Source organism: Mixophyes fleayi, chromosome 9 (assembly GCF_038048845.1).
Source record: "Mixophyes fleayi isolate aMixFle1 chromosome 9, aMixFle1.hap1, whole genome shotgun sequence".
NCBI classification, from domain to species: Eukaryota; Metazoa; Chordata; class Amphibia; order Anura; family Limnodynastidae; genus Mixophyes; species Mixophyes fleayi.
In genome coordinates, this window is record NC_134410.1 from 64336775 (window position 1) to 64363232 (window position 26458).

The 26458-nt window shown below is 39.2% G+C and overlaps 1 protein-coding gene across 1 annotated transcript; it reads right to left on the reverse strand.

Moving 5' to 3' along the window:
* Positions 1 to 4878: 4878 nt before the first annotated feature.
* GCNA (germ cell nuclear acidic peptidase) lies at positions 4879 to 25004 on the reverse strand. The gene is made up of 12 exons (XM_075184441.1): positions 24819 to 25004; positions 24566 to 24722; positions 23866 to 23920; positions 22040 to 22086; positions 20771 to 20834; positions 19799 to 19881; positions 19319 to 19708; positions 12606 to 12756; positions 12216 to 12354; positions 7264 to 7402; positions 6889 to 7093; positions 4879 to 5644 (listed from the first exon to the last, which is right to left on the reverse strand). Exons 1-12 carry the CDS (start codon positions 24966 to 24968, stop codon positions 5398 to 5400), a joined length of 1827 nt encoding a protein of 608 aa, XP_075040542.1. The 5' UTR covers positions 24969 to 25004; the 3' UTR covers positions 4879 to 5397.
* Between the last annotated feature and the right edge of the window lie 1454 nt (positions 25005 to 26458).

Sequence of the window (26458 nt, forward strand, 5' to 3'; positions counted from 1 at the left end):
ATCTTCTGTATTTAAGGCAGGGATGGCTTAGCCTCCATGCCGGTTATAGCTTTTCCCCAGTCCTGTTCTGTGCTGACCTGCTGTTGGATTCCTGTTTGACTGATCTATTGTTGTGACCCTTGCCTGCTTGCCCCGACATTTTGGCTTATTTTCTGGACTTCGCTATTTTGCTTGGGACCCTGACCTCTGCTTGGATATCGATTTACCTGTTTGCTTCGGACCCCCGACCTCGGCCTGCTACTGACTACTGGCTCCAGTCTGGGCTAGCGCCCCCGGTTACATCTGCACTACAGCCATATTGGATGCACTTTTACTACTCTGAGCCTAAGACCTGGGGGCATCTGAGTACCTGTGAGCATATAAGGCTTTACGGGAAAGGCGGCTGCTAAAGGTGAAGATCTCTACTCTACCTGTTGTAAAAGCTCATCTTTGTGGTCGTGGGCCCTAACAACCGTAAGATTTTTTTTTGTCTATGGAACTTCATAACTTTTTTTAAAGTTAAAATGTTTCTGAAATCAAATTCAGAAATGTAAAGACAAATATTTGACGGCAGATAAGAACCACTTGGCTCATTTACTTTCCACTATTATTTTTAATCCATAATAAACAAGTGTGTTTAAGTTGCTCTATTATATTAACCTCTACCATCTCTGTTGGATGCCTATACCACCTATCCACTACTCTTTTGGCAAAGTAATTTCTCCTAAGTTTTCCTCTAAACCTAGTACCCTCCATTTCCAGTGAATGTCTTTTTCTCATACTACCCCACTGCCCACCAGTTATGTGTTCACATGCACACATGCCACTGCCAAGTGCAGCAGCTTTTCTCACATCACTTCCTATGTACCAGCCACACGACACCCCACTATCACTGTTATTCTTTTACATGTAACCTCTCTGTGCACCTGCTTTATTTTCAACTTTTCAACCAAGTTTTCACCAAAGTTTCTTTTAAATATCACACCATTCGCACCAGATTTTGTGACACATCAACCCTTATGCCCACCAACATTCTCAAACATGCCATTAAATATGCCCACCAGCTTTTCTGTCATGTGCCATCCCATGCGCCCGTGAACTTTTTTTTCTCACATGCAACTCTGTATGCCCACAATCTTAGTGAAGTGTGAAGTGCAGTATGTATGTCCTGGCAGTAGTGAGGTGCGGTATGTATGTCCTGGCAGTAGTGAGGTGCGGTATGTATGTCCTGGCAGTAGTGAGGTGCGGTATGCATGTCCTGGCAGTAGTGAGGTGCGATATGGGGTTGAGTACGGTATTCCGATGGTGTGGATACCGACACCCAGTATATGTCCAAAAAAAAGACGAACACATTAATAGCGATATAATTAAAATGTACCCTTACCTGTGCAGCGACGGGGTAGATGACCGAATGTAGTACTATGCGACCAGTGCTAAATCCAAAGATGCTGTATGGCGGCGTCTGATTTTCACGTCACGCAAGTTCCCGACGCACCCTAACCGCTAAGATTAATATACCTATTTAAATATATGTGGGTGTGTTCAGTGATGTAAAAATCAAGCGGCCGGCATCTATCAACTTCGGATATGGCAGCGGTCGCAAACCACTACTTTCGGTTATCTCTGCCGTTGCTGTAAAGGTGAGGGTGTTTTTTAATTATATCGTTATTAATGTGTTCGTGTTTTTTTTTTTTTTTTTTGTAGTTATACTTGGTGTCGGTATCCCGAACATCGGGATACCGATTATCAGCGGCGGCATGTATGTCCTGACAGTAGTTATGTGCGGTATGTATGTCCTGGCAGTGGTGAGGGGCAGTATGTATGTCCTGGCGGCAGTGAGGTGCGGTATATGTATGTCCTGGCAGTAGTGAGGTGCGGTATGTATCGTTTTCAAATAAGCATTGCCCAAGCGATTGTATTGTGTTTCTAACGCACAAAGTGATTTATTTTAGCAGATGTAAATAGTTTAACAGTTCAATACATTATTATATTTTATATTAAGATACAGTACAATACAGCCAATACCAAAAGATAAATACATACCGCTGCGCTAACCACGGGCACCAGTGAACAGTAATTCACCCTTGAATACTGTGATCAGAGTAGACTGAGGCTAGTAGGGGTGCAGCTATGATTATATATACAGTGTTACAGAGTGAATAGAGATGACGTGGCTTGCTTCTATAGGTCCAGACATCAGATGGGTCCAGGGTAAACAGGTCATAGGCTAGTTCAGACTAAGGAATCCAAAAGGTGGGGGTGATCTCTCCAGGGGATCTGCTCCTTTCTTCCCGCCAGTGCTCCAGTTACAACTTAGTCTATTAGCATTTCATAGCCAGCATCATACAAAGGTTTATTCCCTAACATCAATAACTAGAGTATGCAATATGCGATCTCTTCGGCGATGGAACCGGACAGCTGCTGATGAATAGGGGTTTAATATGATACTAGACATGACACCTTTCCTATAACCTGAACCTTAAATATCACTGCAGTGTACATATAATCATATTATATAAACTAATAAACCAAATACTATCTGCTCATAAATTACAGTGTAACAGAACCAAAATGAATATGAATTATATAAATAACTAAATGATGTAATGCGAGTGTGTACGTGCATTTTTTACCGTGCGATCGAACCACGCGCTGTTAGGTGGCGTACGGATCTGTGTTACGTGGCTTACGAATCGCAAGGCAAAACAATATTAACCAATATACTTTCGTTCATCCAATTATAGGACTTCGACACACCAATGTGGTGTGTGCATTTTATCCAATGAGAGGCTGCAAAAAAAATAAATATCAATGGACAACACTGAAATCATGAAGATTTCCTCTCTTCTAACTCATTCACTCTTCCAGTTAGCGCAGGAGTGTGTCAGTGCCACTACAGGGACCAGTCAGACTCTGCCCTCTGCCCTAGGGACAGCCTCAGTGCAGCATCCAGGAGGATAAGTAGTCTAGCTATGTTTGGATTGTTATGAACATTATACCCATTGTGTAGTGAGTACAGTTCTATAACTTGCCTGTGCTCAGTAAAGCAGATACAGGCATGTAGCTTAGAATGAGTTATTGCTGCACATCTGTGCCCTTTCCACAGCCTACTGCACTGACAAGTTATAAATACATTAGCTACTAAATCCCTCTCCTCCATTCCTCCTCTTATCCGCTCCCCCTCTCATCAAAACATTGTGTGCTCCCTAAATACAGATTCCGAGGAAGATAGGAAGAAGGCGTTGGCTGCTATAAGGAGAGCTGTTATGTTACTCGCTCTTATTCACTGCATACCTCGTTGGCTTTGGGCACAGAACACAGAAAATAGCTATATGATCACTGCAGAACTACAGAGCACTTCTAAATCACCCGTCCCAGCTCAGTGCAGTGAATTAACGGACGTCACTGAGGGGCAGGAAGTTTAAACAGGCTGTTACAGCCGTCTCAGACACAGCACTGACCCATTAAACTTTAAAAGGAGAGCTGCGTCAGGGGTAAAATTTCTAGTGTCTAGTTAGGAAAAGGGGGGGCAGCCGTGAGGCACTAAAGTGCTACAAGTGCTCTCCCTAAACCAAAAAAGGCTAAACTAAAAACATGCACTACACCATAGGCGCTTTTAAAAAAAAAAACGGTAAGATGGGCAAAGGGGGCATATAGAGGGGAAGGTAGCAGGCTAGACAAGTTTTAGTGCCTTATTCCATACAGTGCCCTATATACCCCATGATCAGCAGTGACCAACTGTTTATGCAAATGAAAAGCAGCGTCTTTCTCCGTAGTACAAAGATTTTGTGCATGCTGGTAGATGTAGTCTCTATTAAATAATTTCTGTAGGCAGTCTTAACTGACTAGTTCATTTCCTGGCTCAAAGATTATATAATTATTATTAATTATTAGAATAGTAAATCACTGCTATACACAAGTGTACTAGGTCTATATTTATATTGCAACAATACAGACCTTACTGTCAGTAACAATCAACATACTTAACCACGGCAGTAAACCTATTTTACGGTTACATATTTTATGACAGGAGTCCATAGAGGACCTAGGGAGAAATATCCTGCTTGCAACCCTTACTGTTAGTTACCAACCACCATAATGTGCATTTTCATTATAGCAGCAAGCACGAACAAGACAAACGCTATTTCATCGCAAAGAATAATTTATTTCAGAATCATTGTTCCCTGAATAAGCAGCTTTACATTTTGCAGGATTATTTAATCTGCTAGCGTTGTGCGGCTAAATGTAGTTGCGCCATATATCTGTGGGAACCATGCATAATAAGGAACATGAATACACAGACCCACAAATATATATTTTTATTATGATTACTACACTAGCATATATATAGTCAATTCATAGATGGCCAAGTCAAAATGTATAATTTATACTGCAGATTAAGTCTATTACCGGCCAGGGTGGTGCTGCCAAATTAGTTTATGGATTGGGTCTACCCACAAGAGATTCAAGGAGTACCAGGGCTAAATTGCTGTGGGAGAAAGGTTCAGGATAGTGGGAGGTTTTAAACAGAACTGTATCCATGGCCAAAGCTTTGCACAGAGCCAACATCAGTAAAAATTGAATGAAACTCTACGAGAGCCTATGTCAAACTGCATAGCACACTATTGCAGCACAGCTTTGAGAAGTCAATGAAGGGATGTCGAAGCTCCCCTGAAGCAAAGTCAAATTACCTACACTTGGATGAGCATTGTTATTACAACACTCAGTGGTATGAATCCTAAAAGTTATATTGTACTGAAATACATTTATGTATACTTGCTGAGTTGCAAAGGTGTTGCTAATTTCTTATTTAGTTTTTTAATAATTGTGTTTCTAGTTATATGGTTGTCTGTCAATAAAATTTAGGAGGGAGAAAAAAAAAAAAAAAAAAAAAGACAGTTATCTCTAGACATTTTTATTATAAAAAGGTCAAGTAAAAACAGACATGAAAATAGCAAAACACAAACAACTGATGACATGAACACAAAATATTCCTGTCTTTTACAAAACATAAATTACTTTCATCTAACATTTCCACACATTCACAAGGATTCAGACACTGAAATTAGTCTTAGTAGTCACCCAGCTGCTTATTATTATGATAAAAGGGGACATCTACTACACCGTTACAACCCTGAAAAGTACGTACATATATGTTAATTCATAGACAAGGTTGACTGATGTTGTTGCGGTTTTACTTTTTGCAAAGAATCAGACCAATGATAACCAAAGGATCAAATCATAACTATAAATATGATGCATGATGATCTCAAGGTTTTCTACTTCTAACCCTAAACCTGATGCTTTGTATTACAAGTAATTCACTGAGAAATACTATTACAAGAGAAAGTTCAATTGATAATGTTAATGCATCAACAGTAACATTTATAAAGGAAGAGCGTTCATTCTCAAACGGATTCAATTACAAATTTTTGTCTTGGTAGAAAAATCAGCACTAAGCTTCCGCATTACTTCTGCATGACTCATTCCAATCATTTCTTTCTTTGTGGACCCATAATTGTCTTTAACAAACTTGGCAAAGGGAGTGATCCGATTACAAGAGGGAGTTCCATCTTTTCCAGTGGGTGTCAGTAGAGTCAGTTTTCCCTTACATAAGGCACAGACAAATTTATCTGTATCTAAAGACTTTGAGTGTCGTCCAATTCTAGAGGTGAGAGAAATACCAAATAAATTAGATAAATACTATATTTTAAGAACAGCCAGCAAGAGCTTTATATAATATATATTTACTTCAAACAAAATTATATACATATAGCTTCATATCCAAGTGTATATTTTCCAAATTTGAAAGACATCTATTTCTTTTTTCCCAGTAATTTCTGAATATTGGTGCAGTCCATCACAAGTTTCTTAGTGGTGTGAAAGGATTTCTACTATTTATCACTTTCAGAAACTTGAAATAAAAAAAGAATTGATAGTATTAGTCCACTTTATGTGTGTTTTAAAACACTGGTGTGTTGTTGAAGAAGCAATATTGCACTATTCTCTTTTCTACGACTGCCCTATGTGTTAGTCATCTGATCTACTTTGAATAACAGTGGACCATTATGACACAGATGAGTAAGATTTATTATCTTTTACGGTATACAGTTATATATGGTGGGAATTCAATTGCCAGTGATGTGGCACGCGGCCATCACATCGTGCACATTGCCGGCAAATACTGTAAAAATATCCTCCACAAAGCGTCTCTATAACATCCGTGAGACACTTTGCGGCTAATGGAACTCCCCCATAGAGTCGATTAAAACAATTAGTCTGAAACCACCAAGTAAAAGCATTGCTTTTTTCATTACTTTATTTCACACCTGCTGTTTCACATTACTGAGCAACAATAATGCTACAACAAATTTACAGATGAATTTCTACATTCCATCTGGAGGCTGTTTCTTCTAGACACACAACATGAAAGCGCTAAAGTGGCTTTGTGTTGGTGATGGTGTTACAGCACCACTGGGAGGCGCCTTGTTCTTTCTTTGCCTTTAGATTGTATCTTTCTGAGTGAACAAGTGGGATATACTGAAAAGGAGCAGCCCCCCTGACATAGTGGAGTGTGCGGATTCTGGAATTACAGGAGAAGCTCTCTGAATAAACTGCTAGGGCATTTGCGTCTTTAAGGTTTCAGATATAAAAGTATAGATTAAATCTAAAGCTTAAAAGCTACAAATTTAATAAAGCAAATGAAAAACTAAAACGGAGCATCAGGAAACATTTAAGCAAAGGAAATATTACTTGGATAACAACGTGACATGCTGAAAACACAAACAGAAGATCAACTGTATCAGTCTTCTGTTATTATATTGGTTATGTGCTCCACACATTTAGTAATTTCTCATAAATGGCTTGTTATGAAAAGCCATTTGTAAGTATATTGAAACGGCTCCTTACGTGTTTCTGCAGCGGGAGCATTCATAGGTGAACTTGTAATTGATCTCGTAAGTGTGACATCGGGTAACCATTGGTAACTCAGGGTGGAGAAGTGTGGCCTTTCGTGCATAAAATCTCCAGTACTGACCATGTCCATCTCTTACTCCATTAATAAGCCATGTGGCAGCATGACAAACTTCATGGATTAAGGTGTCTCGAAGCCGATCTAAAGACGAATGAAGAAAATATTGATTTTTACTTTGGATAAAGACCAACCTTTTCTCTCTACAGTCAAAGGTCTGCAGTCAAAGTCGGCAGTGGCTTGTTTACATGCAACATAATTACAAGTACATGCATTTTTTCAGTGTTTAGGAAATGTTATAATTTGCAACATACCAGCAGAATCACAGACTTTCTCGGATAACTCTATCCTTGCATATCGATGTAATGACGGGAGGTTTTTCTGCCCAGTAACACAGTAACCAGCTGTCTTTCTCATCTTTTTATTCCAGAGTATTTCCAAATTGTCAGGGAGCTAAGGTAAATACAAAAAAAAGCTTTAGTGTTAGAAAGTATCTGTGGAGGACATTCACCATATTCACGAGTATATACACTTCAAAAGAAATCTGCGAACTACGAGAGACTGATTGGTCGAAAATTTTCCAGGCAATCCATGCTTGCTCACCTAACGTCTCAATATTAGAGACCCACTTTAAGGTTCTTACCAGGTGGTACAGATGCCCGGAACATCTTGCAAAAATGTTTCGCGGACTGTCTAGTGCCTGCTGGAGATGTAGTTCAGGATCAGGATCTTTATTACATATCTGGTGGGATTGTCCCGTACTACAACCCTTTTGGTCGCAGGTTATAGACATCACACGGAAGATGCTTGGCCAGGCTATTCCCGATACCCCGGTGTACTGGCTCCTCAATAAAGTAGATATGCCTATTTCCTGCTTTAAAAAATCTCTGTTAAAATTTGTGATATCAGCCGCCAAGGCAGTCATACCTGTGAGATGGAAAACAACCACGCCACCAAATGTTCGGGATTGGATCAGGAGATTAGAATATTACAGGTCCATGGAAGAATTATATTTGTCAGATAGGGACTCTTTTGTAACATATTATACTATATGGAGACCTTGGTTGGACTTTATAGATTCGCCAGAGTTTGCGGCTTTGGGTTCATCCGGCTGAAACATGTATCTTTAGGTTACAGGGGTGAACCAGCCATCTGTAATGGTTGGATTAGGCTAGGTTCTATATTTCCTCTGTATATGCTGTAGGCCTTTTATTATTATGATGACTTGCATCATGCCATCCCCCATTCTTTCCTTATTATATCCCCCCCCTGTCTGTCTTTATGTTTTATATGTCAGGTCAGCTATACCCACCTTTCGTAGATGGGCATGTTCGCACTCTGACACATTTAGCCACCTTTGGCTTAGTAATATGTTGTTATGATGTTATAATCTCTTTATCACTTGCCATCCAAAGCGAATACTGTTGAAATTACATATATGTAACCTGTGTTTGTTGCTAAAAACCTCAATAAAAACTTATTTAAAAAAAAAAAAAAATCTGCAAATTCCACTGTAAAATGACTGCACAAATAGCCGTTAGCAAATTTGTCGACTTTGTTTCCGCAGACATCTACACTAACATTTTGATACATGTATCAGATTTCATTGATGGATGCCAAGTACTCTACCTTTAATAAACTCTGGCAACTAACAAAATGCAAGAATCAAACATCCCTCTAAAGTTGACAGGAAAGGTGCAAACCCATCTAATTATTTTTCATTTGCATTTCCATGTTTTGCCACATTTTCTCCACTTATTGATGAAAATCTTCATGATGTTTCATGGTACATGTAATGCCTTTGAAATTATTATACCCATCTCCTGATTGGTACCTTAATACAATGAGATCCTGTAGATGTTTTGAAAGTACCTTGTGGATATCCCAGGATGCAACCAAGAAAATTGCAACAAACAGCTGATCTTTATTTGGTGCTAATCACAACTTTCATTACTGGCTGGTGTATGCCAATTACCTTTGAACAAGACTTTGAATGTGATTGGTTAAGTCTGAAAACAGCTACAGTCCCATTAGGAAAGGGAGTACATACTTATGCAAACAGTATTTTCAATTTTTTTATGGATTTTTTAGGGGAAAAAATTTGAGGGTTCATGGCAAACATCTACAATTTCTAAAAGGGTGTAGACTTTTTATATCCAATGTAGGTAATTGTACACAGATTCCTTTAGGGCAATAACAGTCCAGTTTCCCCCCTTCTTTGGAAATTTAATTTGGGATTGTTTCAAAATCACATTTGCATATTAATTATAAATGACATTCTTATTATTATATGTTTTAGAATCAGCCTATCCTGGCATTAGTTTAATTTTAAAAAACAAGCCGTGCTTTCACGCAAAGAAATTGGAGTTTTATACTTCTGTTAAACCCTTTTCTCTTAAGGCTATTGGGGCACATTGGGTTTCCTTGAGAAGTCCCAACGCTGCCATAAAGGATGCAAATGCTCAGAATAGAGCAAAGCACCTTTCTTCCCAAATTGTCATCCCTGGATGCAAACACATTAAACTTTTAAAGGACTGAACAGTGGAACAGATCGGCGATTGAAAGTGCTCCACTGAACACCGGGGTCCTCTAGGACCGCAGAATCTTGGTCTGACCCTGGAAGAGCCAGAGGTAATTTGTGAAGGACCTACCTTCTGGAGTTTGGGCAAGAAGAGCAATAGGACTGCACATGACACAAAGATATGCAACAGGGTAGACACACCAGGAGTGGTAAAACAAATGATTGATGATATAAGTAGACTAGAGAAATGGTCGAGAGGGGCAACTACAATTTAATGCCAAAAAATGCAAAATCATGCACTAGGTTCTCAAAAATCCAAAGGCTAAATATAGTATTAATGTCATAATAGTGGAAACTACTGAAGAGGAAAGGAATCTAGGAATCACTATTTCAGGTGACTTAAAGGCAGGTAAGCAATGTAACAAAGCAATGAGAAAGGCAAGTTAGATGCTTGGTTGCATAGGGAGAGGAATCAGTAGCAGAAAAAAAAAAGAAATAAGTAATAATGCCACTGTATAGGTCATTGGTACGGCCTCATCTAGAATACGGTTTTCAATTCTGGAGGCCATATCTCCAGAAATATATAAATACATTAGAAACTGTACAAAGAAGGGCAACTAGAACAGTGCAAGGCCTACAGCACAAAGCTTAACCGGAAAGACTCAAAGATCTTAATATGTATAATTTGGAGCAGAGAAGGGAAGGGGGGGTATGATAAAAACTTTCAAATATATCAGGGGTTTGAACAAAGTACAGGAGGGAAACATTCTTCAAAGAAAGAAGTACTAGAACATGAGGACATGCAGTGACACTGGAGGGAAGTAAGTTTAGTGGAAATTTGAGGAAGAACTACTTCACAGAAAGGGTAGTGAATAAGTGGAATAGCCTCCCATCAGAGGTGGTAGAGGCTAATACAGTAGATCAGTTTAAACATGCTTGGGATAGACATAAGCATATTCTTATATAGAATAAATGATCAAATAGGGTTTAAGGTAGCATAAGCTAATAAAAAATGGGCAGACTAGATGGGCCAAGCGGTTCTTATCTGCCGTCAAATTCTATGTTTCTAGAGATCTAGCCTGGGCAGTCTCAAACGAGAGCACCAGGTGCACACGGCACCTAATCCTGGCAGGTTGCCCTCCAAGCATCTTCATCAGACTATCCAGAATTTAGCACTGCAGCCAGCACTGGTAAACTTTGTCATAGAAGTAACCCCACCCAGCCTTGGCTCTCCAGGATCTCCCCCTATCCGACATGATTGACACAGAGCAACAGAAAATAAAAACCCAAGATGTCAGAAGCATGTCACAATCAGAAAAATAGAGTGAGCCTGCAATGCAGCCCCAGAGCCCTAACCATCTGAGGAACTAACCACTCAGAAAATTAACCCCCAGACCTGGTACCTTACAGATGGGAAGGACAGAGAAGAGGAGTGCTGGGGCTACAAAATGACTGCTCCAAGGAGTAAAAGACTGCTAAACAGGAAGTGCTTAGAGATTGAGAAAGCACCTCCCCCCAGAGCCAGACTGGTAGCCATCCACAAGGACAGCCCCATCCACCGAAATACCCTCCCCCCCCCCCCCTTGACTAGCTGTAGCAAGAAAAAAAAAAAAAAGGCCTCTTGCACTAACAAAAACTACACGAGCGAGGTATAGAGGGGGAGGAGCTACAAACAACTATTCAGAAGTGCCTGCATGCCTGTAGCCTACACTATACCCAAAGGTACACTGTCTCCCAATAGATGTCTGAGAAATTAGGCATCACAGGAAATTTGTTGATTTAGCTGCTGGTTTATGTTTTTAAATATTGTTATAAAGACTAAATTATTATCCTATTCAACAAATACCCAATAAACTTTCCCTGATGTAAATAACAAATGCACTAGCCATACATCTGTGACATGTAAATTAATGAAAAAAAAAACACTTCATTTTTTTGATTGACTCGTCAGGCAGCTATTGGAGAGACCACCAATAAACAGCCTCAAGCAAAAACTACATGAACCAAAAACAACATGCCCCAGTGCTCAACTAAAATGACTGTTAATAAATTAAATATATGGAGTATGTACCTTGGTGCCAGAGTGGCCACCTCACATGAATAATCTTGTAAAATTTCAGTTTTTGTTTGCGGTGACTGGGGAAGTTCCACAACAGTTGCAAAGTAAGAGAAATATCCCTTGGCGCAAGTGGACTGATAAAAACAGTACAATATAGTGTGTAATGAGATGTACAAGAACTCTATTCAAGTTTTGGTTTTTCACCATCACCAGATGAGCAGTTAATACACTCTTATGGAATTATATTTTGAACTTGGAAGCATCACACATTATATTGCAACTCTTTTCAACCTGCACAGAGGGATATGTCTACTACTCTAATACGGGTTAGAATTTCTGCCAAGTGCTGTTGTGACCTTGGGTTTGATTATGACCAGGATCCTGCTTGTGTGGAGATTTATGTTTGTGCGAGTTTCTGTCAGGTACTCACTTTTCCACCCACAACTCAAAGCCATACAAGTAAGTTAACTGGTATGACCTGTGTGTGGAAAGGAAATCTGAAAGTAATCGCCACTGGATTAGAGTCTTATATGCCTAAACATCATTGTACAGCTCTGCGTAATACATTGATACTATCTTAATAGAAAATATTATGCTGCTACAAAAGCTTGTGAATAGTCACAATATGAAGAAAATTGAAGTGCCAAACTGTATGCTGGTGTATGTGCCCATGATTAACAGAATACCTTTTGCTCAAAGATGGTGCCATTGTAAAGTTTGTACAGTCTTGCTGTCAGCTCATGTTTTTTCTGCTTGAAGTTTTTCACATATAGAGATGTTGGACAAGAAAGGCCTTGAAGGAAACAATCTGGTACTTTACATCTCCTGGAAAAAAAACAAAAAAAACAACCAACATTTCATATATGTCAAGTGTTTATCCTCTTAACATACACACACCTTGGTCATTACAACGCACTGTCCTCTACAACTTAAAGGGATTGCTCACTTTGGGAAACCTTATCCTCCCTCCCATAGGCAAGCAGTTAGGCGAGGGTACTTCCTCTCATTACTTACTGAAACATTTGCTCCATGACCAGTATAAAACAAATGACTTATAAACACAAGGCATAACTCACATGCTCTCGGCAGCTGGCCCCTCGATATAATCAAGCGGTTCTTTCAGAACTTCGTCTATAGAGAAATATGGACTTGACACGTCTGTCTGTGATTTGGTTTTCTGTTTTGCTTTTTTGTTAGTAAGGTCAATGCATGGCACTTTTGTTGGTTCTGGCATGGAAAACAAAAATAAATGTATTAGTGAAAGGAATAAAGTAATTTACATTTAAAGATTTTGTAAAGGTGGCTCTATTCTGTAAGTACATTTTCTTAAAACCATTTTCATTGCAAAACCTTAATGTTATTTACAGTGATCATGTGTTCATATAGTCTTGTTTAAATATTACATGCGGCCTCATTGCAGACATTTTACTCAAAAGCTCCTGAGGAAAAAACCCTTACAATCCGTGTACATCAGATGTAGCTTACTTTATACATATACTATCTCGGCAGCATTCTATTGGTAAGTATGTAGGCCATTGGAATTTTTGTGCAATCCCATGATGGGAGAGCTAATCTGGTGCTGTTTAATCATGGAACACCAACAAGAGAACCTAAGCAGGCCGAAAGCCATACTTCTGGCGGGCCAGTGTAGGACTCTCAAGCAGTCTTCCCAGCACTTTTGTCCAACTTAATATACAAACCACATTTAGCGGTTGCTCCCCAAACAAACCTTTAATTGCTACACAAGCACTGGGCAGCACATCACAATCCAGTATGCATTAAAGTACTTCTAAAACACAAAGAGGAGTTTATAGGGGTTTATGCTATAACTGATGTGCAAAGAATCACAAATTGCAAATACATCCCCCCCACCAAGTGGCTTCCAAATCTGCATTAGAAGTCATTGACACATAGCTACCAAAGAAGATGGGGTCAGACGTAAAGACCCTGTTCACTACAGAGATCCAAAAGCTAACTAGCAGCTTGAGAAAGGATATTGTAAAATTATTCAAAAAGCAGAAGAAGGAGCCACAATTACTTCCTTTCTGTTATGGAGGCCATTGAGCTGAAGCGAAAATGGGCAAGTTTATGAAACTAAGAAAAGTCGTACTTGTGCTGGCAGGACGTTATGCAGGCGGCAAAGCTGTCATTGTAAAGAATGTTGATTATGGCAACTCAGATAGTCAGTACAGCCACGCCCTTGTTGCTGGCATTGACCGCTATCCTCACAAAGTAACTGCCACCATAGGCAAGAGGATTGCCAAGTGGTCTAAAAGCAAATCTTTTGTGAAGGTGTACAACTATAACCTCCCTAAGCCAACCAAATACTCAATCGATATCCCCCTTGACAAGGTGATTTCACCACCCATCCACATGAAGATCACGCTTTCCTTTGTGGGAAATAATCTGATCCCGTTCCTTTGGTCAGTTTAGTTGTTTCCTCTCTTTTTCCCCGTTAACCCTTCCAACCAGGCCCTCCCCCTTTCACCCTTCCAACCAGGCCCTCCCCCTTTCAACCAGGCCCTCCCCCGTTAACCCTTCCAACCAGGCCCTCCCCCTTTCACCCTTCCAACCAGGCCCTCCCCCTTTCAACCAGGCCCTCCCCCGTTAACCCTTCCAACCAGGCCCTCCCCCTTTCACCCTTCCAACCAGGCCCTCCCCCTTTCACCCTTCCAACCAGGCCCTCCCCCTTTCACCCTTCCAACCAGGCCCTCCCCCTTTCACCCTTCCAACCAGGCCCTCCCCCTTTCACCCTTCCAACCAGGCCCTCCCCCTTTCACCCTTCCAACCAGGCCCTCCCCCTTTCACCCTTCCACAGACGTGGAGCAAATGTTATAGCCCTCCAAGAAACACGTTTTCCGTCCCGAGCTCCCCCAGCTGGGACCCAAGATACCCGCTGGGTTACTTTGCTAATGGTCCCTTTAAAAAGAATGGTGTGACCGTTTTGTTTAGTGCCCGTGTCCGTTTCCACCTACAATTAAAAACAGAAAACAAATCGGAACGATTTATAATTTTGGTTGGACTTTTAGAGGACAAACTAGCGACCATAGCCTCCCTATACATGCTTCCAACTCCCAAGTCCCTTTCTTAAGACACTATGTGACAAGATACATAAAGTGCGCAGGGGCCATCTGGTTATGATAGGCAACTTCAACCTGACTAGACCCGTAGACAAGTCCAGACCTCAGAGACTGGCGGGCTCTGACCCCACCCTTGGCCCCTCTACCGCTTTTCATAAATCATTAGTGGAACATGATCTATACGACGTTTGGTTGGTTCAATCACCAGGCACACGGGAATACACTCCATGGTCCACAACACATACTCCAGAATAGATATGGTCCTGACAGACAAATGGACACTTCAGCACACTGGCACTATTAACATACTCCCAATCACATGGACAGACCATGCTCCAATAGAGTGGTCCTGGAACCTACAGCTTACTAAAGTTCCCCCGAGACCTTGGCGGATGCCAGCCTATCTACTTACTTTCTTGGAACCCATGGTCGCCCTATTGGAAGCACTGTTACAATATATTCAGACTAATGACGCTTCTCTTTCCACTCATTGGTGCGCGCTGAAAGCAGTCCTTCGAGGCTCGTCCATCCAAATAGGTGCCCATTAAAAAAAAGCAAAAAAAAACCAGTACCTCTCCCACCATTAAACCCTTGAGTCCAGTCTCGCTACTCTGGAGGGGCGCGCCTGGTTTTGTAGTTTCAAAGCCATCCAAAGAGAAATAAATGAAGTTAGGAAACCGCTCAATACCCTTTTTATATCACGCATGAAATCATCTCTCACTAAACAGACAGAAATTCTACTCCACGGGTAACAAAGCTCCTGGCCCGCAAACTTAGAGGTAAACAAGCCAGAAATTGAATGAAAGCCCTCCATGACTTCAGAGGTAATAAGATTTACAACCCTATGCTATAGCCAATCATTTCGCTAAATATTACGCCAGACTATAACTCGCTGGATGACAAGGACAATATTCAACCAACAGAAGCCTCCATATATCTGCATTCCTCCACCACCTGAACCGTCCCTCATCAAATGTAAATTGTCTGGAGTTACTTAACCTCCCTTGGTCCAGCGAGAGGTTGAATATGTTATCAAACGGCTCCCAAAAGACAAACAGAATTCAATTTCAAATTTCTAAAAGAAGCAGCAATAGAAAATGGACCACTTGCAAAGGAAAATAGTTTGACAGAAAAAAACCAAAACCTCAATAACTAGGAACAAAGAAATAGTCTTGGGATCCATAATATACCTGAAACAATAGATACTAATAATCTTGAACTATATCTCATACACATATTTCACAATTCATTGGTCCCAGCCTCACAGACCAGATTGAACAGGTGCATAGTGCACTTCACTCAACCATAAAGCCTAGCGCCTCCTAGAGATGTTATGCTGAAGTTTATAGTATTCAAACACAAAGGACAACAATAGTTTCTACATGCAGGAATCTCACTTCCATCTTCTTTGAGGAATAGAACAACTCATATTGCAAGAGCTTGCTCCCTCCACAATCAGCAAAACCTCAGAGAGGTAACAAGAGCATTACATGAGAATGGCTACAAATATAGGTGGGGATTCCCATTCAGACTGATCATGGATGTTTGAGACAGACAAGTAACTGTACAGGACGCCACCAAAAGTCAGAGACAAGCAACGCGGAAATCCAGAAGAGTCATCACATCAACTGGACTCATCTTATACTTGGGACTATTTTCAGAGGTTAAACAACTGCTACCACAGCTTACTTAGTATTTCTTTACCATTTTAATTTATAACAGATTAATATTTATATTGTCACTATTACATGTTTACACTTCTAACTCTGGTAAGTAGGCTTCTTTAATACCTTTTTCTCAGAACTACTGAAGATACAAAAGGGTTTACTTTTGGTACTTTACCACTTTATTATCAGCAAACTTGGATAGGTCGGACCCTAGACACATCTCGCCACTTCTGGCAGGCTCTAAGGCAGTAATCAAACATATGGCGGAGGCTTATCTGTTCTCCAACTGACTCTTAGATGGCAATCAACCCAAAATCAAAGGATTACACTTTCCTTTCATCCGCATAGATCCTACTCTTGGGTCGAAAATATCTTAAGCTGCAGCCATTTACTTCAATGCCAATATTGATAGCCATCCCTTGATCTGACCATTAGATTATCTGGGCCTCAGTTGATAGTTAAGCTTGTAGTAAGTTGTCTACATTGTACAGGTCAAGCGCTTTGTAATTTGAGAGTATATTACCTTGCTGCACAGTGCACCTGAAAAGAATGGGTCGGAGACTCCCCAACCATTGCTTTGTGTGGATTCCTTAGTGGGCAAACGGGGTCCTCTAGCTCTCCATTCCAAACTCTGCTGGGTACGAAAGTCTCCAGAGACACAGCACCTCTCTTCTGACAGGCTGTCCCAACATGGAATCTGCTGCAGTTGGCTTTTGAGGGTATGGATATTGACCCCGATTTGTTTTACTGCTACCTACAGTTTAGACATGCCCTGTCAAACCAGTTTGGTGGTCTGTTAGCCAAAGTGGTTTTCTTTAACTCATGTATCTCATTCACACTTAGGTTCGGTAAACACTACAGTGTTCTCAGCCATTTATCGAGCCAATCACACGATAAACAATCGCTTGGCCCGATATTGCATTAGTGTGTACGCTGCAACAATGATACAATGTGCTTTGGAGCGATAATTGCTCATTTGATTTGATTTTTAAACCGGAATAAAAATCTTGCTCAACAATGGAACAAGGTCATTCCAAATCTGCAGTCTGTACGCACTCATGACCAATCTTTTCAGCCAATGGTTATGACAGATGAAGAGCACGGATTTGAACTTAAATTGTGTGTGTCTCTCTCGCTCTCTATGATTCATCATGCTGAACGAGACTTTTTTTTTATCCTTGGTAAAATGATTAAGGATATCGCATCAACAGAAATTTTGTATATGTGTATCAAGCCTTAGGCTAGGTACACACTACAAGAAACTTCCAACGATGTGATAGTTTTACAAACTTTCTCCACAACAGAAACAAAACAAAAAAGCCCTGATCAGCATGACGATTCCTGTGTACACACTAGAACGATTTACCTTCAGATCTTTGTCTCCTCTAATTCATATGACAGGATCCGTGGCTGAAGCAACATGCTAGCAGCACCAGCACTCTGCGCTATCCCCTGTGACTCTGTAATAAATTTCCTCCTGTCAAGAAATTTGAAGTCATGTGCTATCAGGGGTGAAGGGTCTGCACTGAAGTTCCGGCTTTCTGCAGTTTGTCACGCTGTCAAGCAACTTTCTAGTTCCATCTGGTTAGCTGCAGCAATGAAGGACAAGAGAGAGGGGCAGCTGGAGGAACTGCATGCATCTGAATGGAGTAACAGGTAGCTGTGACAGCTGATCGGTAGGTGATTGGTACGATATTATTAAACATGCCGACAAACTAAATGAAACGACGATCGGTACGCGGGACGACTGTCGTTCAGCATGTAAGCATACACACTGAAGCGATAACTGGCCAAACAGTCGTTTATCGGGTGATTGGCACGATAATTGGCTGAAAAAATGCCAGTGTATATCCAGCTTTACACAGAAACCCATCTAAACTACCGAGATTAAGAGTACTATCCCTTTGAGTCTTCTATCTTCTTCCTTCTCTCATTCTGTGTACACAAATTTAAGTGATAAAAGATAAGAAAACTAATTTAAAAAAAAAACAAAAAAACTGAGTTTATTGCTTATTCAACTCTTAAAAGATCTTGTAAGTGGATGCTTATATATCATTGGAGTTATTATTTGTATAGTTGCACACTGTGGGCCGGATTGTTCCTTTAATTAAATTGATGTTCTAAATCCTGCTGGCAAAAGTTGATGAGAATCAGCCATATTATAATACTGCAGGTTGATACATTTACCCCTTAATCCTCGTTGGCTGGTCCCTGGACTTTCAATAGCCTCTATCTTTGTAAAAAAAAAATCTCCTGTTACATGTTTATGTCTGCAACTTCTTGTAAGTGTTTATTTGTTACTTATGACCTCTACTTGACATGTGCGGTTATAAATAGAGGTAATACAAAAATATGAAAGCTATATACGTGTTTATAGATGAAGTGAGGTAATGCTCCATAATCTTAGCCTATGGTCTCTTTCATAATGGAATTAAAACAATCGTTTATTAGACCTGATCTACAATAACCCCTAATTGCAGCAGAAAGCCCACAAAAGAAGAAGTCACAAAATATCTTACATTCTGCATAATATAAAGATGTTACCAGCAGGATCATATAAACAGCTCCGCACAACTAACCTAAGGTAGCTTTGCTCGCCTGAATGGGAGCTGTAGTGATGAGATCTCAAAGTGGGCGAAACTTTTTATTATATATTAAACAGGAAAGAAAAGAAAACTGGATAATAGAAATGCTTCTGTATGTACTTTCCAAAATTTATGACTTCAAACTTGTAAATTAAGTAAAATAAGAAGTCTGTTGCAGCATACATAGTTGTTAACAGGGCGGTATTAATATCTACGAAGGGCCAAGCATGGAGATGGATGTGAAATATGAGAAATAAGCCAGCATTCACCACCATGCATTGAGAAACTTCTTGAAATTAACGCTTTTCTGACACTCACAAAAAAGTAAGACCATACAGTTCCCCTCTTCTACAACGTATAAAATATATATTTTTTGGGATTTAGCTCAACTTTACATTTTCTCAAAAAAGGCGAGTATGTGACCTATATAAGAAGTAAAACAATTTAACAAGCCAACCTGTTACAGCAGTCTTTGGTCTGACTTTACTTGCAGTTGATCCCGGCGTTTGAGGCTTTGTCCGGTTTTTAATGCGATCCATTAGACACTCAAATTCCTCATCAGAGCTCCCAGGAGTACACAGGCTACGCACAGCTGGCCTCTCGCCAGTTTCTTGTGTACCTGAGCACTTGTCACTTGGTGGTTCATAACAGTTTTCTTTGTCATTTTTACTCTGAGATTTCAGCTTCTGCCCATAATCCTTTCGATTTGTTTTATGTCTTTCACGCCAAGTACTTTTTATAACAATAGAATCATCATCACTGTCACTTACAAATACTGGGGAATCCCACTGCATCCCAGGACGGTTTTTCAGAGGACCGGCAGGCCCTGTTTCAGAAGTCTTGACTCCTACAGATTACATGAATACAGTATTAAGACTTGAAATCCAGTTATACTTGGATTGTATTTAGAACATTGTACTATTTAAACCATGCTTACCATTTTTTCTTTTGGCTGCTTTCACACTTTTAGATAATACTGAAGCAAAGTCATCATCTGAATCAACGATGAAGCCTCTCAAACTATGAAACCAGAAAGTGAAAAATGTATAAAGTAGGTAAAATCCCGCACTTGGACCCTCAAAATAAAACATAGCAAAAATAATTGTAAGGATTGTGGTGGCAGCATAAAAAATTACAGCAGTCACAGAAACAGAAAATGCATGGATGGGTGTTTGTTTGTTCCCCCCCCCCCCTTGAAAACACATTGTCACTGGTAACAGATAGTTCTGAATTGAAATGGTTACTCTTGAGACAAAATAGATTAAATTTAATAAAGTAAGGTAACACATGTATGTGATTGTGTCGCACACTAGGTAGAGCAGCATTTTACATACAGTGTATTTAACCATGCTCACAGCATACTGGACACAATTACAATGCCAGTCTTCATGTATCCGTGCCTTTGTACCCAATGAAGTGCTTGACACACTTGGAACACAGTAGAAAGGATGCACTTTATATAGATATTATTGATCCTATTATCCTTTATGTACATTGATTCAAGACACAGCAGTATTAATTCATTTTGTCTATGTTGAGTAAAACAATGGTGATAAGTTATTTTGCCGATAATCTTTTTTCTCTACAGTCCTATCGTTACTGTGATATATTACATTGATTTTTCTGGGGAGATCATTTGAAATACTATAAACATTGACTAACAGAATACAGCAGTCCAGTGATCAGTTCTCATAAAAGTGGTAAATGTTTGCAGGGCATTGCCCTCATTATCTCTCAGAAATTGAGGGAAATTATGCACTATTGTGCATAGAAGAGGAGACCTAGAGAAAAACAAAACGGTTTCCCTAGAGGACATAGGCTCATGCAAAAACAAGTCATTGCTCTTTCATATAAATGGACAAAAATAACTTGGCAGCATCATTATAAACAATACCTAGTTTTCCATTACCTGTTGCCTTGTTTGTCCAAACCTTTGCTCAGTGCTGGTTTGGGCGTTTTCAATTGTGTCAAAACTATATTAAGAATGGAAACAAGAATGCATTAGAGTGAAGACTATATTTTTGTTGCCTGCATAAGTAGTGATCGCTTGATACAAATTTAATAAAATGGCTAGAATCCTTAAAGCAGCAATCCCACATAGATTTATCTTTTTCTTTAATTAGCAAGTTAAATACCTATTAAGCATGCATTTATTTTATTAGCCGTCTTCCTACAAATCATGGTCTTATTTTCAAAATCCCCCTGGAAGGGTGGGCGACTATCAGACACACAAAGGCTCAACTCTCAGCATGCCATTTGAGGGCACAGGGAGGACAAGCCTCTCTGTTCAATACATCTTGTGTCATGTGACTGAATACCAGCAGGACACTGAGCAGAATTATAAGTAACTAATAGCAGCCTTAAGAAACAGATCAAGGAAAATGGTAAATACAAAGACTCGTCTACAGATATATATCTCGTTGAGATTAAATCACACAATGAGAATTCTATACCAAGGTGTGAAAACCTAGAAAATTTGGAAGATACTTGAAAACTTGCATTTTTTTTAAGAAAATTAACTTAGGAGGAAATTATTTTCTTTCTAATGGGAAGAAGCTACACACAAAAGCATATATGTTGTGTCTAAAAGAATGCGACACTAAGGAGGTATTAGAGTTGTTGTGTTGGATCTTCCCTGCTACAGAGAAAGCAGAAGAGCATCAAATGTGATTGACACAGTTTCTGACTGTATTAAGTGCAGAATACAGCAAATGTTGGGATACAAAGGAGAGGGACTCACAAAGTACATCTTCTTAACTGCAGCGAACATTGATAACATTTAAAGGCACAATATAATTGCTTTTGAGCAGCTCACAACCAAAATTATGTTTTTTACAAGAAATAAATACCTCTCCAGTAAAGTACCCAACAACTTGTGCAAATAAGCAATGTTCCAGCTCAAAGCTCAGACTAGTAAGGCCTCATAACCACTGGTGTATTACCTACATTTTAATAATAGCAAAAACACAGACACAAACACTAGTATTTTAGTGTTCACTGTAGGCTTCTCGATACATTTACATGCAGAAAACAGAATGAAATGGAACAAGTCGCATTCCGGGAAAAAAAAAAAATCATAATGTTAACAATGTCAAAGGCTTTGGTAACAGTAGAATAATAGAGTGTAGGACCCTTTTACACATGTGAAAACATAAAAGGAAAACAAACATTCACATACAGTGTTCAAACTCCTCATCACTGGAATCAGATATCGCCACAGTGGATCTAAAAAAAAAAAAAAAAAGTCAACCAAAATCGTAATTGCTCACATATACAATAAAAGTAAATTTGCACAATATGAAAGAAAATAATTTAAAGGTAAAGAGAAAATAAATGATAGACCAATTACTTATTATAGAGACAAGGTAGTTTTATTGACTGACATGAAAGATGCTTTAACACAGTGATGGGCAAACTACGGCCCACGGGCCAGATCCGGCCCACTTAGAGGTTCTATCCGGCCTGCCAATATTTTAAAAAATTTCATTCAAATATGCATAAAATTATTAGGGCCGACCCTGTGTGTCAGAACCTTCATTTTTATGCCTTCCCAGCTATTTCTTCCATTACAACTTCATCCTCCTTCCTAAAATGACACTTCGTATGTCAATCACTCAAACACCTGCCCACCCCCTAATGGCTGAAAGTCATGTGAAAAGAGATGGGCTGGGCCATATACTAAGGCGGATTTCGATTGGCTGCTGTGTTGTCAGTTAGTGGCTCACCAGAAAGACAGATCTGCAACAACCTGCTGAAATAAGTGCTGCGTCTGTACAATCGCTGCACTTATAGAGGTAACACTTCTATATAACAGCCTCCTGTCCTATTCAAAAAATTTGTATTATATATTTCGATATTTGAGTTTTTAAATAAATTACATTGGCCAGCCTAAAGTTTTTCTTTTTTATTTGGGCCGCTGCTGAAAAAGTTTGCCCATCACTGCTTTAACACATCTTACTCAATGCACTGTGAAAGCTTAATAAATATATTTGTAAAAGTGCATTTGGGCAGAGCCATTTTTATCTACTGTTTTAGGTCATTGCATGTTATTTGTTTGTTATGAAACCCTCAGTGTACTGAGCTGCATAATATATTGTCGTTATAATACCTCAAAAGTAAAACATTTTTGCACATTACACAGAGGATGATTGTGACAGGATGGACCGCCTATGCCACCCTGTCTGTTGTTGCTGAGAAGGGTATGTTTAGAATCAGGATGCAATTTGTTTACCCAAACATGGATTTACATATAATGCAAAGCTAACAATATTTACGCTCATCTGTGATATGCTAAAACCTTGCTGTGATTTCCTGCTTCTTATGTTGGACATCTGACAGCAAGTCTAACTACCCCTACTTTTTCCTTGAGGGGTATTACATACTCATATCAAAAGGTCTAATTAACATGAGATTAGCATGGTTGCTTCCTTCCAACAGTTGCAGAATACACATTTCCGCCCCCCCCCCCCCAAAAAAAAACCCAAGAAAAGTTGCAAAGCCCCAAACAAGGCATTTCCTTAAACCAAGATACACAAAAGACTTCCTAAACAAAGGCTTATTGTATCAGATATATACATCAGAAATAATGCATTTCCTCTAGCAAGGTTAAAACAGAAATAAAGATTTCCCTTATATATGCACAATATCAATAACTAAGTGCATTTGCAATTATATAAACGCCCTACGCTCTTTCCTTTACATAAATTTATACCCAAAGAGTATAGTTGAGAGAGCAATAAAAATAAAAAATAATTACAGTTTACAAAATGGCACAACACATGAAAAATTGCAAGGAAAACTAAATGACTTAGCTAAAATATTAATTTCTGGGACTAATAAGGCTTGGGTACATAAAAAAACAAAAGGAAAACTTCACATTTAGAAGCTGTACTGTAATCAAACATTTATTGTTAGAACAAGCCAATATAAACGGGGAAGAAAAAATATAGATATTATAAATATTATAATATATAAAAATGTTCCTCTCATGTATAGATGGGATACCTTGGTTTATTCAGTATAAAACTGAAATGCGTATTTGTCAGTGCGCTGGTGTGATCTAAAAAAAAAACAAAATAATTTCAGTAAATTTTAAAATGATGCAAAAAATACAGTGACGATAAACCAAAAGGGGGTATTCAATTAACCGCAAGTTATTTTTTAAGTGTTATATTTATTGTACTAATATGTATGCACCAATGTGTTTTGACATAGTATAGATGATTCTATAGTAAAAAAATAGTAAAAATAAATATGCTAAAAGAAAGTACTGTATGTAGATATTATAAAATAGAAAGGTTGTGTAATGCAATCTAATGTATGCCAATCCTTTCTTTGTTTTATACATGACCAAGTTAAACCCTCCCCTTCAATCCCCTAAAAATTCACAAGCACCAATGATTAACACGCTGGGGCAGCATTACCCGTTTTGCAATTTAATTGCATGATTTTTTTACTTAGGGTTAGCTAAAAACAATCACACCAGTGGGAATTTTTTTTTTTTAACACTGCGGCAAAAATGAAAACTTGCGGTCAATTGAATTCCCCCCAAAAATCCCAATTTTCCTCATGTTACCTGAAAGGTGACATTCATCTTACGTTTACAATTAAGCATTTTTTTTGCTGCAATATTCAATTATCTTCGGAAATCATATGCTGTAACTGGACAGAAATGCAGTAAAATTCTTGCACTGTGTTGCGATACCTGGCTCTCCAGCTCTTCGTTCTAGGCTAGTATCTAACTCCGAGTCTGTCAGGACCAATTCTTGCACACAAGGCGCCAGCTGTGGACTATAACCCTCCTCATAGTCCGGGCTCAGCACGTCCTGAGCCCCTGGAAGAGGCTTCTGTCCTGACTGAGACTGCAATAAAGATATAATCAGGATATAAGCCGAGGTCTCCCCTAATAAATGTGCGTTATTGTGACTTCTAAGCCCCATACACAGGGCTCCACTTACTGGCCGAGTCCCCGTCAGCCGAGCAGAAATTCTCTCCAGCAGGCTCCGGGATTCGGCCGCCATGATCGCGTTCAGCCGACTCCTGGCACACAGACAGTTTAAACTTCCCGCGGAACAAGGCAGCGCTTCCAGGAACTTAATGAAACGCATGACAGCGGAACTACTTCCGGGGAACAATACATAACAAGGACACTGGAACTACTTCCGGGGAACACTACATAACAGGGACACTGGAATTACTTCCAGAGCAACATTACTAGACCTGTGCTTGGTACTTGTGTGCTACATGTTACCATGGAGTTCAGCTGTAAATTAAATCAATGTCTGCACAACTATTCAGTCTTACGTTTACAGCTAAATAGCCGTACTTAAGCGATCCAATAATTTTTTTTTAGCGTCCCTTTTTCCTATTATCTGTGTTTCAGATACCCTGAATTCGGGATTCTCCTACTTCCTTAAGGGCATTTAAACATATGTCATGCATAGCTAATTTGGTGCAAAAAGTTGCAATACTGATTTGCTAAATTATATTTGATACAATATGTTTCAGGTTGCAAAAAAATAGCAATGGGTTTATTAAATGTGCAACTGCAAACCTAGTATTAGCACAGAATCAATGTGATAAATTAGCGTGGGACTTAAGCAAAAAGCATCTGGTAAAGGTAAACACGCACTGGTCCCTATAATCAAGGTTATAACAATATATATACTTATACACTATTTTTTTGCAACATGTGCATTTTTGTTTACTCTTCAGCCTAGGGAACAGTGTTGTGTTACATTTATAAAGAAAAGGGGGTAATATTTACGAGGCCCATAAAATGAGCTCAAATACACCAGTAACAACATCTACCAAAACCTAGTTTTATGGCCTCTTTTGTGCTTTGATTTTAAATACAGAGGGGAACAGAATAATAAAAAGGGAAGGATTTGGAGGCAAGAAAAAATTACAGATAATTGGAGAAGGATCCAAGTACAAGGTCAAAATTGATTTAAGAAATCTACCTTAAACTATATTCATATATTATTTCACTATATTAGAGATATGGATTTTACTAGTTTAAATTACACATACTTAGTTAAAATACATATAATATAAATGAATATGGGCATTACATAGTAAATAATTTTTATCAATGAAAAAAGTCTCCTGAATTCAAGATGAGGTGATCTGTTTTTTAGACTATTCAGACTGTATATGATACAGGGTTGTCTATCTAATAAGTAAATGATGCCTGGATTATTTACTCTCGTAGGTATTAGGGATTACTTACGATCCCTGTATTATTCTTTTTCATTCATTCAATTCTGACCAATTAGATTAAAGAAATGAGAGGTGAAACTTCCCCCTCTAGACAATGAATTGATAATTGCTGTGCCTGTCAAGTGGCCATATCTCCGATTTTGGCGGAGTTTGATTGGTCTGTCCGATATGACGTCTGCATCTAAAGCGCGTGTTTACCCTATAAATTAGATGTCAGCGCCATGACGTCTGCATCTAAAGCGCGTGTTTACCCTATAAATTAGATGTCAGCGCCATTCCTCAGCTTGCCTGGTTAAAGCGAGTGAGCGAAACGTGCGGCGGCGTTTTACCGCGCTGTGTTATTTATATAGATCAGATACACGCTGCAAATTTTTAT

Bases quoted from the DNA above. Each gene is read 5' to 3' on its own strand.
- GCNA (XM_075184441.1), bottom strand. From the start codon at position 24,968: ATGCGTTTCATTAAGTTCCTGGAAGCGCTGCCTTGTTCCGCGGGAAGT. The intron at 12,757-19,318 runs GTTGGCTTGTTA...TTTCCATGCCAG, and splicing joins ACCAAAGACTGCTGTAACAG to AACCAACAAAAGTGCCATGC. The intron at 7,094-7,263 runs GTATGTTGCAAA...ATTCGTCTTTAG, and splicing joins GAAAGTCTGTGATTCTGCTG to ATCGGCTTCGAGACACCTTA.